A 23,677-nucleotide genomic window follows, 5' to 3' on the forward strand; every position below is an offset into this window, starting at 1 on the left:
AATTATCTTGGATTTATAGTAAGCAGTCACTGAGGGTGTCTATTGTGGATATTGTGATATTTGTGAATAATTGTCTTGTGTATTATGATAAAAATATTCTGGAAGCCCCAGTTTAAGCAATGAAAGGATTAAAGAGTTTGTTATAGGGTCCGGAGAGATAGCTCAGTGGTTCATAGTACTTGTCCTTCTCTAGAGGACCAGGCTTCAGTTCCCAGCACTCAGATAGTGGCTCTCAATCATCAGTAACTCTAGTTACAGGATCTCATGCCCTCTACTGGCCTCTGTGGACACTGTGTACACATGGTGCACAGACATGGATGCAGGCAAAACACCCATACACATAAAGTAAAACTAAATCTTTAAATTAATTTAAAGTCAGTTTTAGTTTTTGATAAAATTTTGATAAATATTGTTAGTAGTATTTTAACAAGAGTTTACAGAAGCTGTTTTATCATCATATGTACTACGTGTGTGAAGTTTTAGACTTTGAAATTTAAGAAATTAAAATACTTTTCCTAACTCAAGTTAACAAATGTACATCAAGCTAATCTTTGTTAGATTCCTTCCAGTTTCAAAATTTTGGGGGTAGGGTATCCTTTTTTCCCCCTGAAACTCTTTGAGCTTCATTTCTAAAAAACTAATTTTAGAAAAGTTTAGCTAGCGATGGTGTAACATTATAATTCCAGCATTCCTGAAACAGAGGCAGGATGATTGTCACATGTTTGAGACCAACTTTGCCTACATAGTGCTAGGCCAGTTTGGATTTACAGTGCTTTCCCCTGTTTCAGAAAACAAAAACAGGAGTGAAAGTTGTTGGTAGGTAGCATTTATGTCTGTTTTGTAGTAGGGTACATGTTACCTGCTCTCCTCCTAAAGTGATGTACACTAGGGGGCTGGAGAGCTGTCTCAGCGTCTGAGAGCACATACTGCTCTTCAGAGGACCAGCCTGATTCCTAGCACCCATGGTCGTTGGTTGCTCACAACTGCCAGTAACTCTATCTCCCAGGGGATTCAGTGGCTCTGGCCACCTCAGGTCACACACAGACACATAATTAAAATGAAAATATATCTTTAAAAAACTGCTAGGTTTACTAAGAATAGTTGAATAGTTTTGGGGCTGGCAAGATGACTTTGTAGGTAAAGTCACTGGCCACCAGGCCTGAAGACTTCAGTTTGATCCCCAGAACCCACATAATGGAAGGAGAGAACCAAGTGTCTCAGGTTGTCCTCTGACTTCAACACACACACACACACACACACACACACACACACACACACACACACACACACACACACACACACACAGAGTATTTAAAAAGGAAATAGTTCTGAAGCCAGAGCCTGATGACTGGCACCCATAATCCTGTCACTTAGTTGGGCAGAAGGATTGCTGTGAATTTGAAGTTAGCTTGGGCTGTTTAGTGAGTTGGAGGCCCATCTGAGACCCTGACTCAAAATAAAAAAGGAATAGTTCTTAGATTTGGAGTAGAAAACAAAACCAAAAGTCTATGTTTAGTAGTAACTACTTACAAGTTACAATTTATAATTTGTAATATTTTTCTCTGGTGATACTATGTCATGCCTATAGTACATCGAAATTCACGAAATGTTTCTGTGCTGTATAGATGGTCTATTCCTTGGGTGCACTAATTCATACAGACTGGTATTCTGTGAAGTAGAGTGAGACTGTAGTGGAAAAGGAGCATTTGGTAGATGGCTTAGAAACAAGAATCAGAATTAGTGATGATTAAGTAAGAAGAGAAAACCTGTCATGAGTCATTTCTTGAGGATCAGAACTTTTGCTTTCATTTAACACCACAGAGGCGAGTTGGTGCTCACATTGAAGTAATTATTTCCATATGGGGAAAACTGTATTTCTGAGGGTGAAGATTAAAGCCACTCACATGTTTACTTTCTTCAGTCTCATGATTTTGAGTTAATGAAGAATGCTTTGTACCTGCCTGAAATGTCTCACTTGACTTCCACAGGTATCTTCACAGTCATCACTTCTTGGAGTTGGTTACGTTGCTTCTGTCAATTCCAATAACAAGTGCCCACCCTGGTGTACTGCAAGCCACAAAGGATGTGTTAAAGTTTCTTGCACAGTCACAAAAGGGCCTTCTCTTTTTTATGTCAGAATATGAAGCAACAAACTTGTTGATCCGAGCTCTGTGCCACCTCTATGACCAAGATGAAGAGGAAGGTCTTCAGTCTGATGGGGTTGATGATGCATTTGCCTTGTGGCTGCAGGACTCAACTCAGACTCTGCAGTGCATCACAGAACTGTTCAGCCATTTCCAGCGTTGTACAGCCAGTGAAGAAACTGACCATTCAGATCTCCTGGGCACCCTCCACAATCTTTACTTGATTACTTTTAATCCTGTGGGAAGATCAGCTGTCGGCCATGTTTTCAGCCTTGACAAAAACCTTCAAAGTCTCATTACTCTAATGGAGTACTATTCCAAAGAAGCCCTAGGGTAATTTTCTACTTACTCCTTGAAATCTTGATTACATTAGAAAACAAGATCACCAATGGGGTAGTTTCGTTACAAGAGATCACTAATGGGGTAGTTTTGTTACAAAAGACGTCTCTTTTGGTATATATATTTATATGCATATATCTGTATAAGATATATCATAACATATTATGCTAATTAAGAATTAGATTAACAGGAACCTCTGTGATGTGGCTAGTAAGCGATGCTGTGGACTTTTCCCAGCTTCTTTCTCTTACCTCCTGAAAGACAGTATTCCTCTGTGTTGTGTAGGAGTGAATCTTAAAGCCCAGAAATATAAGACCTAAGAGTAATGTTTGCACTCTCTTACTGTCTGTTTTCTAAATCATTCGTGGTGCTTGGATTTCATACTTGCTTTGGTTAAATGGGGAATTGAGGAAGGTAATGATATCAAGAGCTGCCCAATAGGGCAGAGGATTTTAGCATAGCAGAAGAGAGACCTGCTTTCCTAGCTTATGTCATGACAAACAAACAAGATGGTGCTTGTTGAGGGTGGCATGGCCTTAGTGTCATGCAAAACAGTAACATACAGGCAGCTGCCTTCCCAATGGGGACTTAGTTTAACTCCTTGTGATTATAAAAGCCAAACTACAGTGACTTCTCTGCCTAGCTGTAGTATATCTTAGTAATTCTGTACTGGATGACTGAGGGTGGTAGATGATCATACTTGTTCCTATTTTTCAAAGTTAGGTGAAGATTTTAAAGGAGATAAATGAAGCATACTTCCTAGTAGTCACTGTTAATGAAATATGCTTGTTAGTATTTCATTGTTCATTCGTTCTTGTTAATTTTACTTTCCATTGTAATGTTTTTGAATTTGTTTTTATATCCAGTTGTCTCTCCTTACCTATGGGTTTTGTTTCTGTATATTCAACTAACAGTTAATCAAAAATATTTAGATCTCTTGGACATGTTGGAGCATACCTGTAATTTGAGGGCAGCTTGGTCTACAGAACGAGACCCTATCTGAAGAAAAAATAATAGGCTTGGGAGAAATGCATCTGAGCCTGGCATAGTAGTACATGCCTATAATCCCAATACTTGGGAGGCGGAGGAAAGATGATTGTGAATTTGAAGCCATCCTTTGCTACATAGTGAGTTTCAGGCCAGCATGGATCATATAGTGAGACTGTCTGCACTGAATATGTACAAACTTTTTTTCTTGCCTTTATTCTGTAAACAATGCAACAGCTATTCACATAGTATTTACATTGTGTTAAGTATCCCAAGTAGTCTGGAGTTGATTTAAAGAGTAGATGGGAAGATATGCACATATTATGTGATACTGTGCCATGTTATACGAGTAACTGGTGGTTCCATTGGTTTTGGTATCTGGGGGTCCTGGAACCAGCATTCCATAGGTACTGAGGGACAGCTATTAATACCCTTTTCAGGTGACTCAAGAGTGAAGTGTAAAATCTGATTCTTTATTTTCAGGAGGTTAGGTGATATTGATAATGTTGGATTGTAAACTTCCTTGATCTCTTTAAAACAACATACCAAAAAATGTTTAAAATTATTCCTGGAAAAGTATTTTATTACCCCACACTTAAAAACCTTATTTTATTTCAGTGATTCCAAGTCTAAGAAGTCAGTAGCTTATAACTATGCATGCATACTTATTTTGGTGGTGGTTCAGTCTTCCAGTGATGTCCAGATGCTAGAACAGCATGCAGCATCTCTCTTGAAGCTTTGTAAAGCAGATGAAAATAATGCTAAATTGCAAGGTATGGTACCTAGAATTATTTTAAACACTTGTGATACATGAAGAGAAAAGGCTGAATTCTTGTAATCCTTGCGTATGTTCATGTGTGTACATGGTGTGGGAGTGTGTGCATGGGTGTGCATAGATAGTCTTGAGGCTAGAAAATGACATCAGATCTTTCTTAAATGCACCAGGTTTCATTACAGATTGTTGTGAACCACCATGTGGTTGCTGGGAATTGAACTCAGGATCTTTGGAAGAGCAGTCAGTGCTCTTAACCACTGAGCCATCTCTCCGGCCCTTATCTACTTTTCTTGAGACAAGGTCTCTTACTGAACCTGGAGCTTGCGATTTTAACTAGACTGGCTGGCTAGCAAGCCCCTGAGATACATCTGTCTGCTATACCAGTACTAGTGTTACAGGTGTGTGATGTCTGTTTACACCATGCCTGGCTTTTGCATGAGGGCTTTTGGGAGCCCTCTCCTCATACTCTTGCAGCCTAGACACACTGGGGAGGTTCTAGGCCCTGCTCCAAATTATATGACAGACTTTGAAGACCCCCCCCCCACCCCAGGAAGGCCTCATCCTCCTGGGGGAACAGAAAGGGGTTGGGATTGGGGGGGCTGGTGGGGGGCAGGGGAGGAGGGGAGGGAGAGGGAATTGAGATTGACATGTAAAAGAAACTTGTTTCTAATTTAAATTAAAAACAAAAAACAAAAAAAATGAAAACAGAATTAGACACCAGAGTTCATCCTTTGTAAAATCTAGATGATTGAAATGATTGCAGATGTGATGATTTCCTTTGGGGGAAAAGGTTTTGTTATAAAGGACTTCCATTTTAAAATATTATAGATTATTCTTTTTGTTTCTAAGAACTTGGCAAGTGGCTTGAACCTCTGAAAAACCTCAGATTTGAAATTAACTGCATCCCAAATCTAATTGAATATGTTAAACAGGTATGTAAAAGTTAAAAGGGCTTTGATTGTTGGGAAACTGTGATGATACATAGTGATAATATTGAAGTTACTGTCTAGATAATGTAGAAGTCACAGCCTTGATTGACCCCTTTAACTTTGTACCACAATATTTGATACGTAGATGTAGGTAGTTATGTATTTGAACACATGCTCTGTTTAAATTATGTGTTACTCCATGCATTGAGGTCAGAAGATAGCTTGTGGGACTTGGTTCTCTCTTCTACCATGTGGGGTCCAGGGATGGAACTCAAGACATCAGCTCTTTATAAAGCACTTTTGTCTGCTGAGCTGTCTCCTAGGCCCTACATAAATACTTAAAGCCAGACACTAATGATATCTAACTTCCGTTCATGAAATAATTTAACTCAGAATGTTTAGGTGCAAATTGATATAGCCAATTACAGATAATTCCAGTATGGACCAGTTCTCTCTGTTATTATGATTCATAATAGTAATATTGAGAAATTCATCTATATTTCATAATGAAAAAAATCAGTTCATTCATCATTAATCTTGGAAGTTTTCTTTTCTTACTTCATCCAGCAAGATGGGCTGAAGGCACACATGAACATTTTAAGCTATATCAGTATAGACTGAATTATCTCCTACTGTTTAGCTGATGTGTGTTTGTGTATATGAGAGGGAAAGCCACCTTGGTTTTGCAGTTGTAGTATATTATTAAAATAATTTATGTATATTGACCAGTTTGTTGTTATTTGAAGTAACAACAAGGTATTATTAGGGTTATCTGCCTCAGATCTTGCTGTTTCAGTGATTCCTTCTTGTGTTCTTTTCGTTCTGTGTCTCTTAAGAGGTTTGTTTTTGCTTTTGTCTTTTTTGGTTGGCTGGTTGAGTTTTTAGATTTTTTTTTTTTTTTTTTTTTTTTTTTTAAATAGACAAGGTTTCATTGTGTAGCCAGCCCTTGCTGGCCTGTAACTCACTGTGTAGACTAAGCCAGCCTGGAATTTACAGATTGGCCTGCCCCTGCCTCCTGAGCGCTGTGATTAAAGGTGTACACCACCTTGCCTGGCTCTTGGGAATATTTTTTATCTCCTTTGATGCCATTGTGTTCTTAACAGTGCTGCAAATGACATGTGAAACTTTTCTGTTTTTTTTTTTTTTTTTATTAGTAATACATGCTCTAACTTAAACCTGTCTGCTTTTATTTTTTAAAGAATATTGATAACTTGATGACTGCAGAAGGAGTTGGCCTTACCACTGCTTTACGTGTTCTCTGTAATGTAGCATGTCCACCACCTCCTGTTGAAGGTAATATAATTTGAAAACTGCCATACTTTAAGCCTAGTATAAATATTATTTATTAAATATTCAAAATATTCTTGATTTATAATTAGCATGTAAGTAATTAGTTTTTTTTTTTTTTTTTATTCCTTCCTTATCCTACATAAAGGTCAACAGAAAGACCTGAAATGGAACCTTGCTGTTATTCAGCTTTTTTCTGCTGAAGGAATGGACACCTTTATTCGGGTTCTGCAAAAATTGAACACTATTTTGACGCAGCCTTGGAGGCTCCATGTGAACATGGGGACTACCCTTCACAGAGTTACTACCATTTCAATGGCTCGCTGCACGCTCACTCTTCTTAAAACTATGCTGACGGAGCTCCTGAGAGGTGGATCCTTTGAGTTCAAGGACATGCGTGTTCCTTCAGCACTTGTCACTTTACACATGCTCCTGTGCTCTATCCCTCTCTCAGGTCGTTTGGATGGTGATGAGCAGAAAATTCAGAACGATATCATTGATATCTTACTGACTTTTACACAAGGAGTTAATGAAAAGCTCACCATCTCTGAGGAGACCCTGGCCAATAATACTTGGTCTTTAATGTTAAAGGAAGTTCTCTCTTCCATCTTGAAGGTTCCGGAAGGCTTCTTCTCTGGACTCATACTCCTTTCAGAGCTGCTGCCTCTTCCCTTGCCCATGCAGACCACGCAGGTACCACTTCCATATCCCATGCATCTTGTAATGACTGCGGTAGCTCCTTAGATAAAGCCAGGGATGCTGGTCAAATCCAAGCAAGTCTTCATCCTCCTCCCCAAAGACAGAGTAACTGAGTTGAGGGTGAGATGAAACTGAAGCAAGTTGGAAATGTGGGGTAACATTTTAAATACCTTTTGTCAAAGTGAGTTTCATTATGTTGTTATGTATACTTGTACTTACACTTTCCTGTTATTTCAAGTCTTCTTTCTCCCTCTTATCATGTTTTAGAATTTGCCAATTAGATTGCTTCACCAGTGGACTCTGCTCAACTGACTGCCAACCCGAGAACAATGTTTTTAGACCTGTTGGATTCAAACAATTGTTTAATTGTGTAATAGCAAATTATGTTTTAAGCATGCAGTAAAAGTGTTCTTTTTATAGCAGTTCTTCCTGAACAGTTTTGCGACTATAATAAATATTAAAAATCTATGTACACACACGTTATACTTTTTTAACAGGTTATTGAGCCACATGATATATCAGTGGCACTCAACACCCGAAAATTGTGGAGCATGCACCTTCATGTTCAAGCAAAGTTGCTCCAAGAAATAGTTCGTTCTTTCTCTGGCACAACCTGCCAGCCCATTCAACATATGTTACGGCGTATTTGTGTTCAATTGTGTGACCTTGCATCTCCAACTGCTCTTCTGATCATGAGAACTGTGTTGGATTTGATTGTAGAAGACTTGCAAAGGTATTTTCATTACACCTTAAGAAGTTTTCCTCAAGTTGCTCTTGACAGAGATACCCTCCTTTAATAGTTTGGAAACTAGGTTTTAGTAAGCTCAGATAACATATGGATGTATAAATATACACACATACACACATGTGTACATAAATTAATATATGTGAATTATTTTCTTTAGAAGACTACCGCCTCATTTCATATACAAGTTATGTTGGTCTTGATCTGGGGCTTTTGTTTTTCTTATTTCATCATTATTGTGTAATACATACATGTGTGCATACACATGCTCATGTGTGTGATCAGGACAACTTTATATAGTTGCTTTTCTTTTTCCTTCTTTACGTGGGTTCTGGGGGTTGAACTCAGGTCCTTAGGGTTGTTCCAGAGGTGCCTTTACGTGCTGAGTCACCTTCCTGCCCCCGTTCCGCAGTTTAAAAAGGTGAGGTATAAAGAACCCCTCTGACTTGAAATACATTATTAAAGACCTGAATTTATAACTTTTTACAGTGACTGTAAAATTCCAGAAAAATTATCATTATATCAAAGAAATGAGATGTATGTTTTATGCCATATTTGTGTGAATTGATACATTACAAAATGCTAAATCCTTTAAAATCAAGAAGCTTTTTTACTGAATATATTGATTTTATTTCAGCACTTCGGAAGATAAAGAAAAACAGTATACTAGCCAAACCACCAGGTTGCTTGCTCTTCTTGATGCTCTGGCTTCACACAAAGCTTGCAAATTAGCTATTTTGCATCTAATTAATGGGACTATTAAAGGCGACGAAAGATATGCAGAGATATTCCAGGATCTTTTAGCTTTGCTACGGTCTCCTGGGGACAGTGTTACTCGACAGCAGTGTGTGGAATATGTTATGTCCATTTTGCAGTCTCTCTGTGACCAGGTATTCAGTTTTTTATTGTCAGTGTGTATGTGTTGATGTGTGCTTGTCTTGATGTAAATTTTGGCTGGGAGCTAAGACTTTGCCTATGTTATATGACTCTTGGGCTGTTATCAATTTGATTTGGTGCATTATAGTTCTCTTTGGCTTAGCTTTTGGGTCTCTTGAGATTTTTCCGTTTTAGTAGTATTGCCACCCAGGTAATTGCTTTTGTGCTAATTTTCAATAGTTTTTATGGCTAATTAATACTTATTGTATTACTTACTTCCTAATTATATTAGTATGTGCCAAGGCATTCTTCAGTTTTATAACTTTTATATTGGTTGAGTTAATAATGTGAGCTTTACTTCTTTGTGTGGTTAATCTTCAGACAAGGTCATTTGTAGCTCTATCTGGCCTCAAACTTTCTGTGTAGCCAAGGCTAACCTTAAATTGCTATTTTCCTCCTCCATTGCCCAAGTGCTGGGATAGCAATGTGTGCTCCATGTCTGCTTCATGTGGACAACTTGTGTGGACAACACCACACTGTAGTTGTGGTGTATTCTGACTGACGTTACAGTTGCTCTTGAACAGTAGTGTTTCTCCTGATGTCTGTATTATTGACTTATGTATAGTTTCATGAGACAGGAATTCTATCTGTTTTCATTGTTTGTTTGGGATCTTTAAAGAACATTCCATATGTCATTGTCTTTTAGCTAGTCAGAATGTTCGTGCCATCTAGTCAAGAGATGTGATTTTTTTTTTTTTTTCAGAGAGAATATTTTTAGTAAAAGCCCATGTTGGATGATAAAAGTGCAGTTTGGTTACATGAAGACTTAGGACCTGAGTGTGACTTGTTTTCAGAAGTGGTAGACTGTAATTGTGAGCCTAGTTGAGAAGTTTAAGGCCTCTGTGATTGGTGTTAATTATTAAGTTCTCACATTGGGTCACATGACTGCTGAGTAAGGCTAGGATCCCTCAATTCCATTTCTACTCAGACTTCATTACATTTTCTTTCTGATGCAAGTCTCTGTTTGTGCCCCTGAAAGCCAAGCTGATTTCCATGAGTACTGGGTATTTCTTTAGGTGTAATTAGCTCGACTTGCTTAATATTGGAAAGCTAGAATTTTAAAAGTATAAAAGGTAGAGGGAAACATTTACTTGAAGATTGTGCCTAAAGTCTGTTTGCTCTGTCCATCACTTTTTATGAAGCTTTAAATTCCATTATTGATGTTTAGTAAAATTTCAGCCAAAAAATTTTATTTCTGAAACATTTATAATCTAAAAGGAGTACAAATTAGTGGATAATGGACTGATTTAAGGTATTTCACTATCAAAGCTTTTAAACCATTTTAAAATTGAAACTATGCCAAGTTCAGTTCCTTATAAAGGCCATTTTGTCTCTTTTATTGTAAAGTATAAATATGTTTGAGAATTTCATACACATATACACTGTGTTTTGATCCAGTCCATCCCTCATCTTTATTCCTTCCTTTCCAGTTCTTCCTCTATCTCCTCATCAGTATTATCTCCCAATTTCATGTGTTCCTTTTTTTTTTTTTTTCTAATATACATGGGTGTAGGGCCATCTACCAGAGCATGGGCAGCCTATAAAGGCCACTTCCCCAAAGAAAACTGACTCTAACAGGAGAAGATGGCATTTTCATACATACCGTGTTTTGGTCAGTCCTCCTCCCCTGCTCTTCTCCTGTCCATACTCTGCCTATGTTTGTGCCCTTTGCATTAGTCTGTGTTCTGTTCCATCTTCACGTCTCATGTAGTATTATACTCCCCAGTCCTCTCCTTAAAACCTCTTTTCCTCTCACAATCCCTTTTTTAGTTTCATGATCTATACCACACTCAATCCCACACAAATAACATGAAAATGAGAAGCTAGGATCCACATATGATTGAGGACAATGGTGGTATTTGTCTTTCTGAGTCTGAGATTTAAAAACTAGTTAGATGCCAGAAAGTAGCTGATAATGCCTTATATGTATTTATGTTGTTAGGCCCAAGTGATTTTTCTACCTTGTCAAAGTCAATGCTAAACTCTTTTCCTTTCATGTAAATGGAAGATCAATTTTAAATGGTTTTTTAAAGGTGAAAAATAGTATAAAGGAAAATACTGTGTCTATTTCCTTAGATATTCTTAGATTAACTTCAAGCATTTGTTGTTTATCTGTTTGAATCTGTGTTTGGGATGGGACCATAATAATAATTTTCAAAAGTTTCATTTACTTGTATGGTTATTTTGTCTACATGCATGTCTGTGTCCCATATGCATACCCACTGCCTGCAGAGGCCAGAACAGGGCATCAAATCCCCTGGGACTGGAGTTTCATATAGTTGTGACCTGCCATGTGGGTGCTTATAATTGAATCCAAACCTTTAGAAGAGCAGCCAGTGCTCTTAACCACTGGGTTACATCTCCAGCCCCCAACAATAATATTTTAGTAAGATTGTTACTAAGTGTTAATTGGCATGTGTTTAGAAATAACAGCCAGGAGTGATGGTGATAATCATTTCAAAATGTTTCTTCCTGCCCTGTTCAGGACATTGCACTCATCTTGCCGAGCCCTTCTGAAGGTCCTGTCTCTGAGCTTGAGCAGCTCTCCAATTCCCTGCCAAGTAAAGAGTTGATGACTGCAATCTGTGACTGTCTGCTGGTGACTCTAGCTAATTCCGAAAGCAGTTACAACTGTCTGCTGACTTGTGTTCGCACAATGATGTTTCTTGCAGAGCATGACTATGGATTGTTTCACTTAAAAAGGTAAGCTTTGCAGAATTTAATAAACTGTGCCCTGCCAGTTACTTAATTCATACTTATTACGGAAGTTTGAAAGTATGACTTCTTGTAGGAAAAATTTTGTATATGGTAGAGTTTCATTAGTAGTTAGTAGTGGATTTAAAATTTTTCTGAGTTGATTCTATTTTCTGGAACATATGAATGGCACAGTTACAAGTCTGTATAAGGCTGGCTTCTGTGGGTACCTGAAAACATTTCTCTTGGCTAGGTGCCACAGTGGAATGCCTAGGTTATGTGACAGGTGGCTTGTTTAACCCAGTCAAATGCTGTTTCCAAAGCATTATCTCCCAGTTGCTTTCTATCTGCACCGGGTTAGAGTCGCCTGGCTCCTTAGCCTCACCGGAATGTCCTACATCTGGGTTGTTTTGTCTCTTGACCTGGACCAGCCTTCTTATGTTGTTCAGGTTGGCCTCAGACTCTTGGGCTTCAGTCCGTCAGTCTCAGCCTCAGCCTCCAGAATAGTTAGGATGAGAGACATGTACCACCATGCCCTGGTTTTGCCAGTTTTTTTGTTTGTTTTCATAAAAGATATTTTAAGAGATATATTAGCTGTAGATTTTTTGTTGTTGTTTTAGGTTGCTTATTTGAAACAGGGCCTTGCTCTGTAGCCCAGGGTGGCCTGGAATATGTGATCCTCCTGCCTCAGCAGATGGAATGCTAGCTAGGATTATAGCCATGAACCGAATGCTTTGTACAGATCTTAGTTTTTAATAGAGCATGCACAAATATAACTCTTTTGCTTAAGGTTTTATGTAGTCCCTAGTAATTTCGATGGTCTGTTATTTTTCCCATTATCTTTTTCTTTAGGTATGATTTCATTCCTGTTTGCCAAGCCTTTCTATCTGTGTTAAAATGTTCCCAACGGCAGGAGGCTGATCTCCTCCCCTTTGCATTGCTTACTGTAGTCTTATTCAATGGCATCTCACAACTTGGTAAATGGGAGCATTGTTTGTTCAGTGATAATATATTTATTTCCATTTGGCTGATTATGTTGTTGCTTAAAAGACAACCGAGTATTGAAATGGTTTGGCCTTGATGTTCTGTTGAAACTAAGAACCATGTTAAGTGCTCAGGGTTTTAGACATATACCAAGGGGTTTGTCATGCAAAAGTCTTTTGTGTTGAGCTTGGCAAACTGGACTGTAAGTCGAGTCCAGTTTTCTGTAGTTACTGCAAATAAAGCATTGCTGGACCACAGGCATCAAGTGTGCATTTCCAACACCACTTCCCACTATGCCACGGTCTGCAATAGGAACACCTGAGTGGTGTATAGCCTGCAAAGCCTAAACATTTACCAGCTGGGTCTTAAGCAGAAGTTCCTTGACTTCTGCTCTAAACCCTTCATTTTCTTTGTCCTTTGCAACTCTTAAGTTAGGCTTCGATGCTTGGTCTCTGAGATAATAATGCTAACCCTCTGAGCAAGAGAAACCCTCATACCATGGAAAGAAGTTAAAATAGGAAACTAGCAAATGGCTTGTGATAGGTTTGAAAGTTTATTATTTGATGGAAGTTTTTTTTAGTAAGTGCCAGGCATGGGATACATACCTGTAATCATAGTACCTGGAAAACTGAGGTGGGGGATTGTGAGTTTGAGATTAGACAGTTCTGCATAGTGAGAGTTTGTCTAAAAAAAGAAAGAAAGAAAGAAAAAAAGATTCAATGGAAGATTAAAATGAGCTGATTTTGTTGTTGTTTTTTTGTTTTGTGAACAGAGACACCTAAGTATGTCTTTATGTTTTTTGAATAGTGAAATAAATTGTATTCTGAACTTAGTTATTTCTCATACTAATCTTATATATTTAACATTTTGATACATTATCTCTTTTTTGTTTTGTATTGTTTCCTTTCAAGACAGAGAGAGCCTCATCATGAAACCCTGGTTGGCCTAGAGCAGTAGTTCTCAACCTGTGGGTCACGACCCCTTTGGGCAACAAACAACTTTTTCATAGGGGTCACATATCAGGTACCCTGCATACCAGATATTTGCATTACAATTCATGATGGTAGCAAAATTACAGCTATGAAGTGGCAACAAAATAATTTTGTAGTTGGAGTCATCATAATATGAGGAACTGTATTAAAGGACTGAAGTATTAGGAAGGTTGAGAACCGCAGCTCTAGGGCTTTCCTCGTTTCTACCCACTGAGAACTGGGAGTTGAGGTGTTCACCACCATGCTCGCCTACCTCTTTATTTTCCTTACTGTTCTTAATGTCTTTCTGTTGTCTTTAATTTCAGTTCTTTAAGGAAAAACAGTAGCGCTCTGCATAGTTTGCTGAAGCGAGTGGTCAGCACGTTCAGTAAGGACACAGGTGAGCTTGCATCCTCATTTCTGGAGTTCATGAGACAGATCCTCAACTCTGATGCAATGGTAAGCGTATTTATTATTTTTACTTGATTTCTTTAAAACATTACAAATGTTGCAGGCTAAAAAAAAAGCTACTTCAATTAAAAACAGTATCTTGAAACATGGAGTTACGCCTTTTTCACCTAACTGTAAAGTGAAATGCTGTCCAAAAGACAGGACAGCTGTTTTGCTCATGCGTGTTCAGATTTGATTCAGACTCTTCTGTAGTTGTTTCCTAAGTCATAGTGTATTGTGGTCTATATTCCAGAAGCCTCTGCCTTAAGAAGTACTTAGGGTTAAATAAGTTTGGCAGTGTTTTCCCTGTGGAACTTTATTATAATATTAATATATTTTTAAAAACTTCGAGTTCCTGCATATTTTTATTGCACAATAATCTAGTTTTGCATAAAAATATTGACTTGGAAGTTGTGTGTGCATGCCTAATTTCAGTACTAATTTAAGAAATTCAGCTCACATGTAGGATTACTGTTTAGAGAAAGTTGTAAAGGATCTTTTACTCAGGGTTACAAAATAAAAGTTTCCATGAGGAATGTAAATTTACTAGCTAGTGTTTTTACCTTACACATGTCTAAGGCTCTTTAGTAACCTTCTGGTCTACACATCATCCTCCAGTTTCGTTGGCAAATTTTTTGCTGTTCTTGGTGGTTCATGCTCCTGATCCTGGCACTCAGAGGCAGAGAAAGGAGGAAAAACATTAGTTCAAGGCTAGCCTAGTCTGTTTACACAGTGAGTTTCAGGCTAGCCAGGGCTACATAATTATGTGTTTATATCTTGAAAAGTTGTTGAATTCTGCCAATGCTTTTTATGATTTTATTGTGATAAAAACAAGGGTTTTCTCCATATTATTTTGAGTGGATTGTTTGGTTTTTTTGGATTGTTGAACCAGCATTGTTTTCCTGGGATTAGTGCAATTTGATCCTTCCTTATTTGTATTATTGGATCCAGTTTGTCCTATTTAGTGAGTATTTTTATGTATGTATTCATATATGTATTCATAAGGGATCTTGGTCTATAACTGTCTTTTCTGGTGATTTTTTTTTTGGCTTCCTTGAGTAAGTTGAAGAGGTTTCATTCTTAGGTTTTGGAAGTTTGTGAAGGATTATTTTTTGATACACTTCATTAATGAAGCCATTTGGGGTCTGGGCTTTTCTTTGTGGGAAAGCTTTATTTTCTGTGTAATGGAATTTTTTTTTTTTTTTTTGGTTTTTTTTTTTTTTTTTTTTTTTTTTGGTTTTTCGAGACAGGGTTTCTCTGTGTAGCTTTGGAGCCTATCCTGGCAATCACTCTGGAGACCAGGCTGGCCTCGAACTCACAGAGATCCTCCTGCCTCTGCCTCCCAAGTGCTGGGATTAAAGGCGTGTGTCACCCTGTGTTGGTGCCATGCTTATCTCCTCTGTGTGGTTCTAATTTTAGAGACTTCTGCTGACATGAGCTCCTTTTTTTTCTTTAAAATTCTCATTTACTTAAATACTAATTAACTCTAGTCAGATTTTTCTAAGTCTAAGCTTCTTTTCATCCTTTTAGGAATGTATTTCTCTGGGTTCATCTTCAGTTTCTGATCGCATATAATTATCCTTAGTATTTTCTTATAAACTTAGAAATTTCTGGTAAGCTGTCTGCCTTTTTGTTCCTGATTTTATAGTTGGAGTCCTCCATTTTGTGTGATACTTGATGTTTTTACCTGGTGACTTCACTTGCTAGGCAAAGTGCTCTCTGTATCCCTTACTTTTTCTAATCTGACTAAATGTTTTTCATTTTTGTTGGTCTTTACAATTTTGTTTTGTAAAGATTTAGTTAATCTGATTCGCCCATGGTCCCAACAGTACATAATTCCAAAAATAAATAATTTGTCTGTTTTAAAATGAGCACGTTTTTTGTTGTCACACTTAATCTGTCTTGCTCCATCCTGCAGCACACAAGTCATCCTTGTGTTCAACATACCTACAGTGTGTACTAGTTAGTCATTTAATAGCCACCTGGGCAGTCATATTGGCTCTTTGGGTACCTACACATGGCTTTCTTCATGATTAACATACTTGGAGTTTGGTAGTCTCTTGGAAGGGTAGATAATTGTATTTCATAAATTTGGAAGGCATGCAGCATTAATTCCTCAGACATTCTTTCTAACTCTTTCCCTCTTTTGGAACTCTCAAATCTCTCTCTCTCTCTCTCTCTCTCTCTCTCTCTCTCTCTCTCTCTCTCTCTCGTGTGTGTGTGTGTGTGTGTGTGTGTGTGTGTGTGTTTGTAAGTCAGAGGACAACTTCTAGGAATCTATTCTCTTTCCACTGTGTGAGTCCCTGGGATTGATGTCTGGTCTGGTGTAGGCCCCCTTCACCCACTGAGCTTCTTCTGGCCCCTCTTTTGGATGCTCTATTTAGTATTTTAATGATTTTGATGGTGTTCCAGAGGTCTCTGAGACTGTGTTTCTGGTACTTCATTAATTTTTTTGTTTCTTTTTCTTTTTAAAATGTGTGTGTGTGTGTGTGTGTGTGCGCGCGCGCGCGCGCGCGCACGCACGTGTGTTGCTAGAGATGAGCTCAGGTAGGGCCTAGCATGTGCTATGCAAGTGTTCTGCTACTGAGCTACATCTCAGTTCTTTTTTCCATTTTCAGTTTGAGGTAGGGTGTCATTGAGTTGTGTAGGCTGTCCTTGAACTTGCTGTGTAGCCCATACTTAAACTTGCTATCTTCCTGTCTCTGCTTGGATTATATTACATTTGGCTTGTATTGTACAGTTTAATAGATAAAATGTTTGATGGGTGAAATTTATGATAGCTTTACACACACGTAATAAAATGTCCATTTTCCTGAAACAACCCAGGAGTTCAGTTTGTAAAAAACCTTAATAATTGTTATTACTTACCATCATATTGTATATACAGAAAACTTCAATATTAGCTAATTTGACCTCCATTTTCTTTCCTTCTTTCTTTCTTTCTTTCTTTCTTTCTTTCTTTCTTTCTTTCTTTCTTTTTTTCTTTCTTTCTTTCTTTCTTTCTTTCTTTCTTTCTTTCTTTTTTTTTTTTTGGGGGGGGGTGTCTCTGTGTAGTCCTGGCTGTCCTGGTACTCATTATGTAGACCAAGCTGGCCTCAACTCCGATCGGCCTGCCTCTGCCTCCTAAGTGCTGGGATTAAAGGGGTGCAGCAGCACCACCTGACTATTTACCCTCCATTTTCTAAGACTACTTTTAATTAGAAGCAAATGGGTTGTATCTTAAATGTTGCATTTTATTTAAAAACTTTCTAGGGACTGAGATTGTAGCTCATGGTGGAGCCCTTGCTGAGTGTGTGTAAGCCTTGGATCTGACCCCATTGCCAGTAAGCCCACAAGCAGACTGGTCGGGTTGGCCTCTTAAGAGCTGATGTACAGAATCTCCGTTTATGAAGTGTACCCTTAGAGGGTGGTCTAAGTAGAACCTTCACTCCTTCAGTACACTCTGTTTAACTTGTTTATTCTTTCCCCTAATAATGAAAAATTAGCTAATTCACCATTTGCTAACAGAGCAGAACTGTAGCCCCAGTGGTTATTGAGTTCCTTCTTCTGGCACAATGTAAGTTGCTTCCTCCATCTAGTGTTCTCTGAAAAGAGCAAGTGCTCCTCCAGGCTCATTGTCAGATTGAGTAGGTTTTGTTACGAATATTGTTTCACTCCATAGCCCAGTTTGGTGGCACATGCTTGTAATCCCAGCAACTGGGAAATGGACACAGGAGGACCAGTGCAAGCGCATTAGTGACTATATAGTGAGTTTGAGGCCAGCCAGGGCTACAGGAGGACCCCCCTCCCCCAATGATAATGTTCATTTAGACATTTGAGCATTTATAGGACAAATGCTATGAACGTCAAACAAAATTTTAAATGTTTATGCCAAATAAAAATACTAAATCTTTATGGTTGGAGAGATGACTCAGTGATTAAGAGTACATACTACTCTTGCAGAGGACTTGGTTCATGGTACCCACATCAGGCAGCTCACAACTGCCTGTGACTCCAATTTTAATAAGGAATCTGACATCTTCTGGTCCTCATGGGTTCCTGTTGCACATTGTATACATAAACTTAAGAAAACTCACACAAAAAAAATTAAATCCTCCATCAAGGTTAGTGGGGACACTTATTTTGGGACATTACTCCTGGCAGAGCATAATCCATTTTGTGTCATTTAATATAAGAGTTGTTAGACTAGCAACTACTGTTTGGCATGTATATAAATATCTAGTAGGCATGTTTTTTCATGTGTAGTAATATGTATGATTTTAAAGTAGAAAATACTTATTTTTCTTTCCATCAGGTCCTATAAATGATAGTTGCTGTTTTTATTGCCTGTATTATCTTCAGAGATATAATTCAATTTCCTCAGTTCTTGTAGGAATTTTCCTGATTTGAACATACATCAGTTTTAAACAAGTGCCAGCATAAGTATACCAATACTTACACGGCTATAAAATATTTTTTGAGAAATGTGTCAGTAATTTAAATGTGTGTTTACCTATTTTATTAATCTTACTCAAAACATTTCCAGTTTCATTAAACTAAATCCTTTTTAAAACTAGCCATCTGTTGAGTGGTAAAAGTTTTTACATTGAGGGCACATCATGACAAATGGCTGAAATAGATTTCTCTGTTCTCAAATTTGCCTTGTGTGTGACATTTACAGGGCTGTTGTGGAGACGATAGTGGTCTCATGGAGGTAGAGGGAGCTCACCCAGCCCGGACGATGAGTATTAACGCTGCAGAGTTAAAACAGCTTCTACAGAGCAAAGAAGAGAGTCCAGAGAGTCTGCTCCTTCAGCTAGAGAAGCTTGTTTTGGTAAAAAGAAAACTAGAAAACCTAGCAATAAGTCAGCCTTCCTTCTCAGTGTGACTAGCACAAGCTTTTTGTGGTGACCTTTTCATATAATAGAACCCTTAGCTGGGTATTTATACCCTCCACATAACTCCTTGGATTAATAATTTGGAGTACTCTTCTCCATCATCTTATGAATCTAATGCATAAACAAAGGGAATGTTGTTTGAATTGTTTTTGAATGTAGGGTGCCTCTGCTGCCATTGTTCAGAAATAAAATGAAAAGTGTTTTTTGACATTTGTTTTACTTTAATATGCTTAATGTTTAGTTGATGACTTCTGGATGGTGTTCCAAACTTTTAGCGTGAGTTAATTCTACCTCTTTTGCTACAATCAGTAAATTAGGGCTTAAGTGCTGAGGCTTTATTTGCTGGCGTTTTCTCATTGCTTATATTTGTGTCTAGGAACATTCAAAAGATGATGACAGTCTGGATTCTTTGTTGGACAATGTAGTTGGCCTGAAGCAGATGCTGGAGTCATCTGGTGACCCTTTGCCTCTCAGTGACCAGGATGTAGAGCCAGTGCTTTCAGCTCCTGAATCTCTGCAGAATCTATTTAATAACAGGTAAAGTAAGCAGGGGTTGGAGGTTTATATTATGTGAATTATGGCTGCTGAAGTCTAGGTTGGGTCAACAAACTTTTTTATGACGAGTAAGATAATAAAATATTACAGCGTTTGTAGGCTACTATAGCCTCTTGCATATTTTATAGTTTGTTGTTATTGTTGTTTGTTTTGCTTTTTAAGAAAAAAAAATACACATACCATGCCAGGCATACAGACTGTGTAAAACAGGCTGGCAGAACAAGGTTGATTGATCCTGAGCTTAGACATTATAGAACTTTTTTGTAGTTGTTTGTTTGAAAACAGGATCTCCTGTAGCTTAGGCTGGTTTGGAATTTGTGATTCTCCTGCCTCAGCCTTCTGATTGCAAGAATAAGTTTGAACCACTATACTTAGCTGAGGGTATCAATCTGTTAACTCTTGGAGTACTGTAGTCTTATTGACCTCCAATGTGGCACAGTCTCTATATTTAGACATTTTATATACTAGCCATTTTTGTTCAAACTGGTACAGTGCTATCAACTTGCTCTTTTGGAAATAGAGCCAGGCTCTGTTGATTTACTGAAAGCCCAATCCTGTTACAGCAGGATTTGTTTTTGTTAATTTTTATTTATTCTCTCATACAGTACATCCTTACTGCAGCTTCCTCTATTCCTCCCAGTTTCCCCACCAATTTCCCCTCTCCCCTAGATTCAGACCCGCACTCCAGTCCCCCTCCCCCCAAAAAAGCAGGCCTCTCAGGGGCATCAACCAATCACAGCACAAGAAGATACAATAAGACCAGGCATAAACCCTCACATCAAGGCTGGATGAGGCAACCCAGTAGGAGGAAAAGGATCCTAAGAGCAGATGAAAGAGTCAGAGGCACCCCCACTCCCACTGTCAGAAGCCCCCCCCCCCAAAAAAAAAAAACCCACCAAGCCAGCTACCACAATACATGCAGAGAACCTAGCACAGACACATGCAGGCTCCTTCATGACAGTCTCTGTGAGTCCTTTGGCAGTGTTCTTATGGTGTTCTTGACCCCTTTGGCTTCCACAGTTCTTCCTTCCCATCTTTATTGGGATTCCCCAAGTTCCCAGGGGAGGGACCTGGGCTTTCTCTCCACCTAATATTTGGCTGTGGGTCTCCCATCAGCTGTCAGAGGAAGCCTCTCTGATGATGACTGGACTAGGCACTGGTCTATGAGTATAGCAGAACATCATTAGGAATCACCCTCAGTGGGATTATTTTTGAAGGTGTGATTTTTAAGGATGCCTGATTCTTGAATAGTTTTTGGATGGATTAAGGGCTAATCTTAACAACCTTCTGTAGAATAATGGTTTTAATTATGTCTTCTATAGATTTTATTTAGGTAAACCTAAAATATTTTATTTTGGGATTCTGCTTTTTAATCAAATCATTTTTTCATATTCTAGGACTGCATATGTGCTAGCTGATGTCATGGATGACCAGTTAAAATCTATGTGGTTTACTCCATTTCAGGCTGAAGAGATTGATACAGATCTAGATTTGGTATGAAGGATTTTATTACTAACTTTTAGAAAAAGTTGGTTTCTGTTTGCTTCTTTTTGTGTTGGTAGCATTCTAATAGTTTTTATAATATACTCCTTTTTTCTTTTTTTTTTCCTAGACAGGGTTTCTCTGTGTAGCTTTGGAGCCTGTACTGGAACTTGCTCTGTAGACCAGGCTGGCCTGGAACTCACAGAGATCCACCTGCCTCTGCCTCCCGAGTGCTGGGATTATAGGCATGTGTCACCAGTGTCCAGCTTATAATATATTCTTAAGGTCCATTTGAGGGCAGAATCATGTATGTCTGTGACAGTCGCCCACTTACTGAAATCTAGAACTCATTTTTTTCATCCTGTCCATTTTGCTTCAGGCTAGTTTGAGATTGTGATGAGGGAAAAACATTACATTCTTGCATACATCCTCTGAAGCACATGGTCTTTTTATGCTGGTGGGGCAGACACAGCTGTTTGTTCTTCACTGGGTTCAAGGAGAGGATGGTTTGGTCTCTTCTGGGAACTTGTAGAGTGTATTATAGTATTAATGTAATTGATGTTCTTAATGCTGTCGGTTCAAGAGTGTAAAGACCTACTGTTTGATGCTTCTCAGAGGTGTATTTCTGTAGAATTTTAGCCACATCTTACTGCACTTCTATATTGGTTATTTTCTTTATCAAAGAAATCTGCTTGGGTATTCCCTTGTCCAAAAGATACTAGTGTTCATCCTGAGTAATGGAACTGAAAGAATGAAGCAATTTGTATTTAATATATGTTTAGTGTAATGAGAGCTGCTTTTCCTTTAAGAAAAAAAATACACATATTATAACTAAAAGTGCATTAAAGAATTTATTTTTAGTTTTTTTTTTTTTTTTTTTTGATTCATTAGAACTGTGCTGTCCAGTAAACTCTGTATAAGAGTAGAAATGTTCTGTGCTTTTCCAGCTTTGGAATAGTAGCCAGTAGCTTTGTGTGACTGTTAGAAAATTAAAATTTAGTAGTGTGACTGAAACACTGAATTTTGGTTAGACATGGTGGCTTACCATGAGAAGGTAATAGAATTTGTAGGTAATGGCAGTTTCTGTAGTGAAAGTTTCAGGAACTTAAATTTAATGTATTTTATTTTATTTTTATGACTGCAGGTAAAGGTTGACTTGATTGAACTTTCTGAAAAGTGCTGTAGTGACTTTGATTTGCACTCAGAATTAGAGCGCTCATTTTTGTCAGAGCCGTCATCTCCAGGAAGAACCAAGACTACTAAGGGATTTAAACTGGGGAAGCATAAGCACGAGACGTTCATAACTTCAAGGTAAAATTCATTCCATGGCAGACCTTATTTTAAGATAGACACATATCTGTAGCTCCCCTCCTCTTTTTGTTTTTCTGAATCAGGGTCTCTACTATGTAGCTCTCTGGCTGTCCTAGAACTTTTTCTAGGCTGTCCTTGAACTCACAGAGATCTACCTGTCTGCCTTCGAGTGCTGGGATTAAAGGCATGTGCCACCTTGGCTGGCATAATTGTAATCGGAGATTTTAAAGTGAGTAATTTGTTGGGGCATTACTAGTACATTCTGTTTGTCTGTCGTTGCTGCTGTTGCTGGGGTTTGAACACAGGGCATTGTACTTCCTGATTCCACTGAGCCCTCATTGTACTGTTCTTCCTTTGAGCAAGAAACAGACTGCCTAGATTGTTTAAAAAATATTAGTCTTACCAACAAACAAGCATACTTAGTTTGCTATATTATCACAGAAAGTAATATTACTGAAACAGTTCCTGTAAGTAGAGGCATCAAAGATGAGATTCCATTTTTAATATTGCAAAGATGGACACTTTCACTGGAAAACTGAAAAAGAAACATTTTCCCATAGAGTGCTTTTATCTTAACAGTGGAAAATCTGAATACATCGAGCCTGCCAAACGTGCTCATGTTGTGCCACCACCAAGGGGCCGTGGCCGGGGCGGATTTGGACAGGGCATCCGGCCCCATGATATTTTTCGTCAGAGAAAACAGAACACGAGTAGGCCACCGTCTATGCACGTGGATGACTTTGTTGCAGCTGAAAGTAAAGAAGTGGTCCCTCAAGATGGAATACCCCCACCGAAACGGCCACTTAAAGTGTCACAGAAGATTTCCTCTCGAGGTGGATTTTCAGGCAATCGAGGAGGACGGGGTGCTTTTCACAGTCAGAACAGGTTTTTCACACCGCCTGCTTCAAAAGGTAACCACCTGTGTATGTCTCCTGTCGGGCTGGAGTAGCAAACATGTAACCCAGATAGAACATTTCTCTCTTCCTACAGTTAAGCTGCCTCTGTCACTGTTGAGTACTGGTAAAATAAAGCAACAGACATCTCTCTTGTTTACTTCCCTTTGCTATGTTGTACTTTCTGTTATGAGGAGTGCCTGCCTGCCTGCCTGCCTGCCTGCCTGCCTGCCTGCCTGCCTGCTGCCTGCCCTGCTGCCCTTCCTTCCTTCCTTTCCTTCCTTCTTCCTTCCTTCCTTCCTTCCTTCCTTCCTTCCTTCCATCCTTCCATCCATCCTTCCATCCTCCCTCCTTCCCTTCCTCCTTCCCACCTTCCCTCCCTCCCTCCCTTTCTTCCTCTCATGTTTCTCTGTGTAGCGATGGCTGTCCTGGAACTCACTCTGTAGACCAGGGTGGCCTCAAACTCACAGAGATCCACCTGCCTTGGCCTCCTGAGGGCTAGGATTAAAGGTGTACACCACCAGCACCTGGCTCCCCCCTCCTTTTCTTTTTACTGTTTTCCTTTTTACATTGGAAACAAACCTTCTGAATCCCAGATGTATCACCACACCAAGTTGAA

At 38.7% G+C, this 23,677-nt stretch overlaps 1 protein-coding gene and 1 non-coding gene across 5 annotated transcripts in view; one reads left to right on the forward strand and one right to left on the reverse strand.

Moving 5' to 3' along the window:
- Virma (vir like m6A methyltransferase associated) overlaps positions 1–23,677 on the forward strand; it is a 57,830-nt gene that overhangs the window by 30,938 nt on the left and 3,215 nt on the right. For 3 of the 4 annotated variants that reach the window (XM_027403516.2, XM_027403518.2, XM_027403517.2), the window contains exons 9-22: positions 1,989–2,477; positions 4,089–4,243; positions 5,095–5,177; positions 6,374–6,467; positions 6,610–7,154; positions 7,658–7,893; positions 8,543–8,795; positions 11,327–11,544; positions 13,817–13,949; positions 18,601–18,753; positions 19,194–19,354; positions 20,770–20,866; positions 21,999–22,165; positions 22,745–23,076. In XM_027403516.2, coding sequence (XP_027259317.1) covers positions 1,989–2,477; positions 4,089–4,243; positions 5,095–5,177; positions 6,374–6,467; positions 6,610–7,154; positions 7,658–7,893; positions 8,543–8,795; positions 11,327–11,544; positions 13,817–13,949; positions 18,601–18,753; positions 19,194–19,354; positions 20,770–20,866; positions 21,999–22,165; positions 22,745–23,076 — 3,116 coding nt within the window. The remainder of the gene's footprint in view (positions 1–1,988; positions 2,478–4,088; positions 4,244–5,094; positions 5,178–6,373; positions 6,468–6,609; positions 7,155–7,657; positions 7,894–8,542; positions 8,796–11,326; positions 11,545–13,816; positions 13,950–18,600; positions 18,754–19,193; positions 19,355–20,769; positions 20,867–21,998; positions 22,166–22,744; positions 23,077–23,677) is intronic. The other variant, XM_035439963.1, reaches the window with a different exon arrangement.
- LOC113834473 lies at positions 10,724–10,845 on the reverse strand. The gene has a single exon (XR_003482980.1). It is a non-coding gene; the product is annotated as a U6atac minor spliceosomal RNA (small nuclear RNA).

Source organism: Cricetulus griseus, chromosome 2 (genome assembly GCF_003668045.3).
Source record: "Cricetulus griseus strain 17A/GY chromosome 2, alternate assembly CriGri-PICRH-1.0, whole genome shotgun sequence".
Taxonomy (NCBI): domain Eukaryota; kingdom Metazoa; phylum Chordata; class Mammalia; order Rodentia; family Cricetidae; genus Cricetulus; species Cricetulus griseus.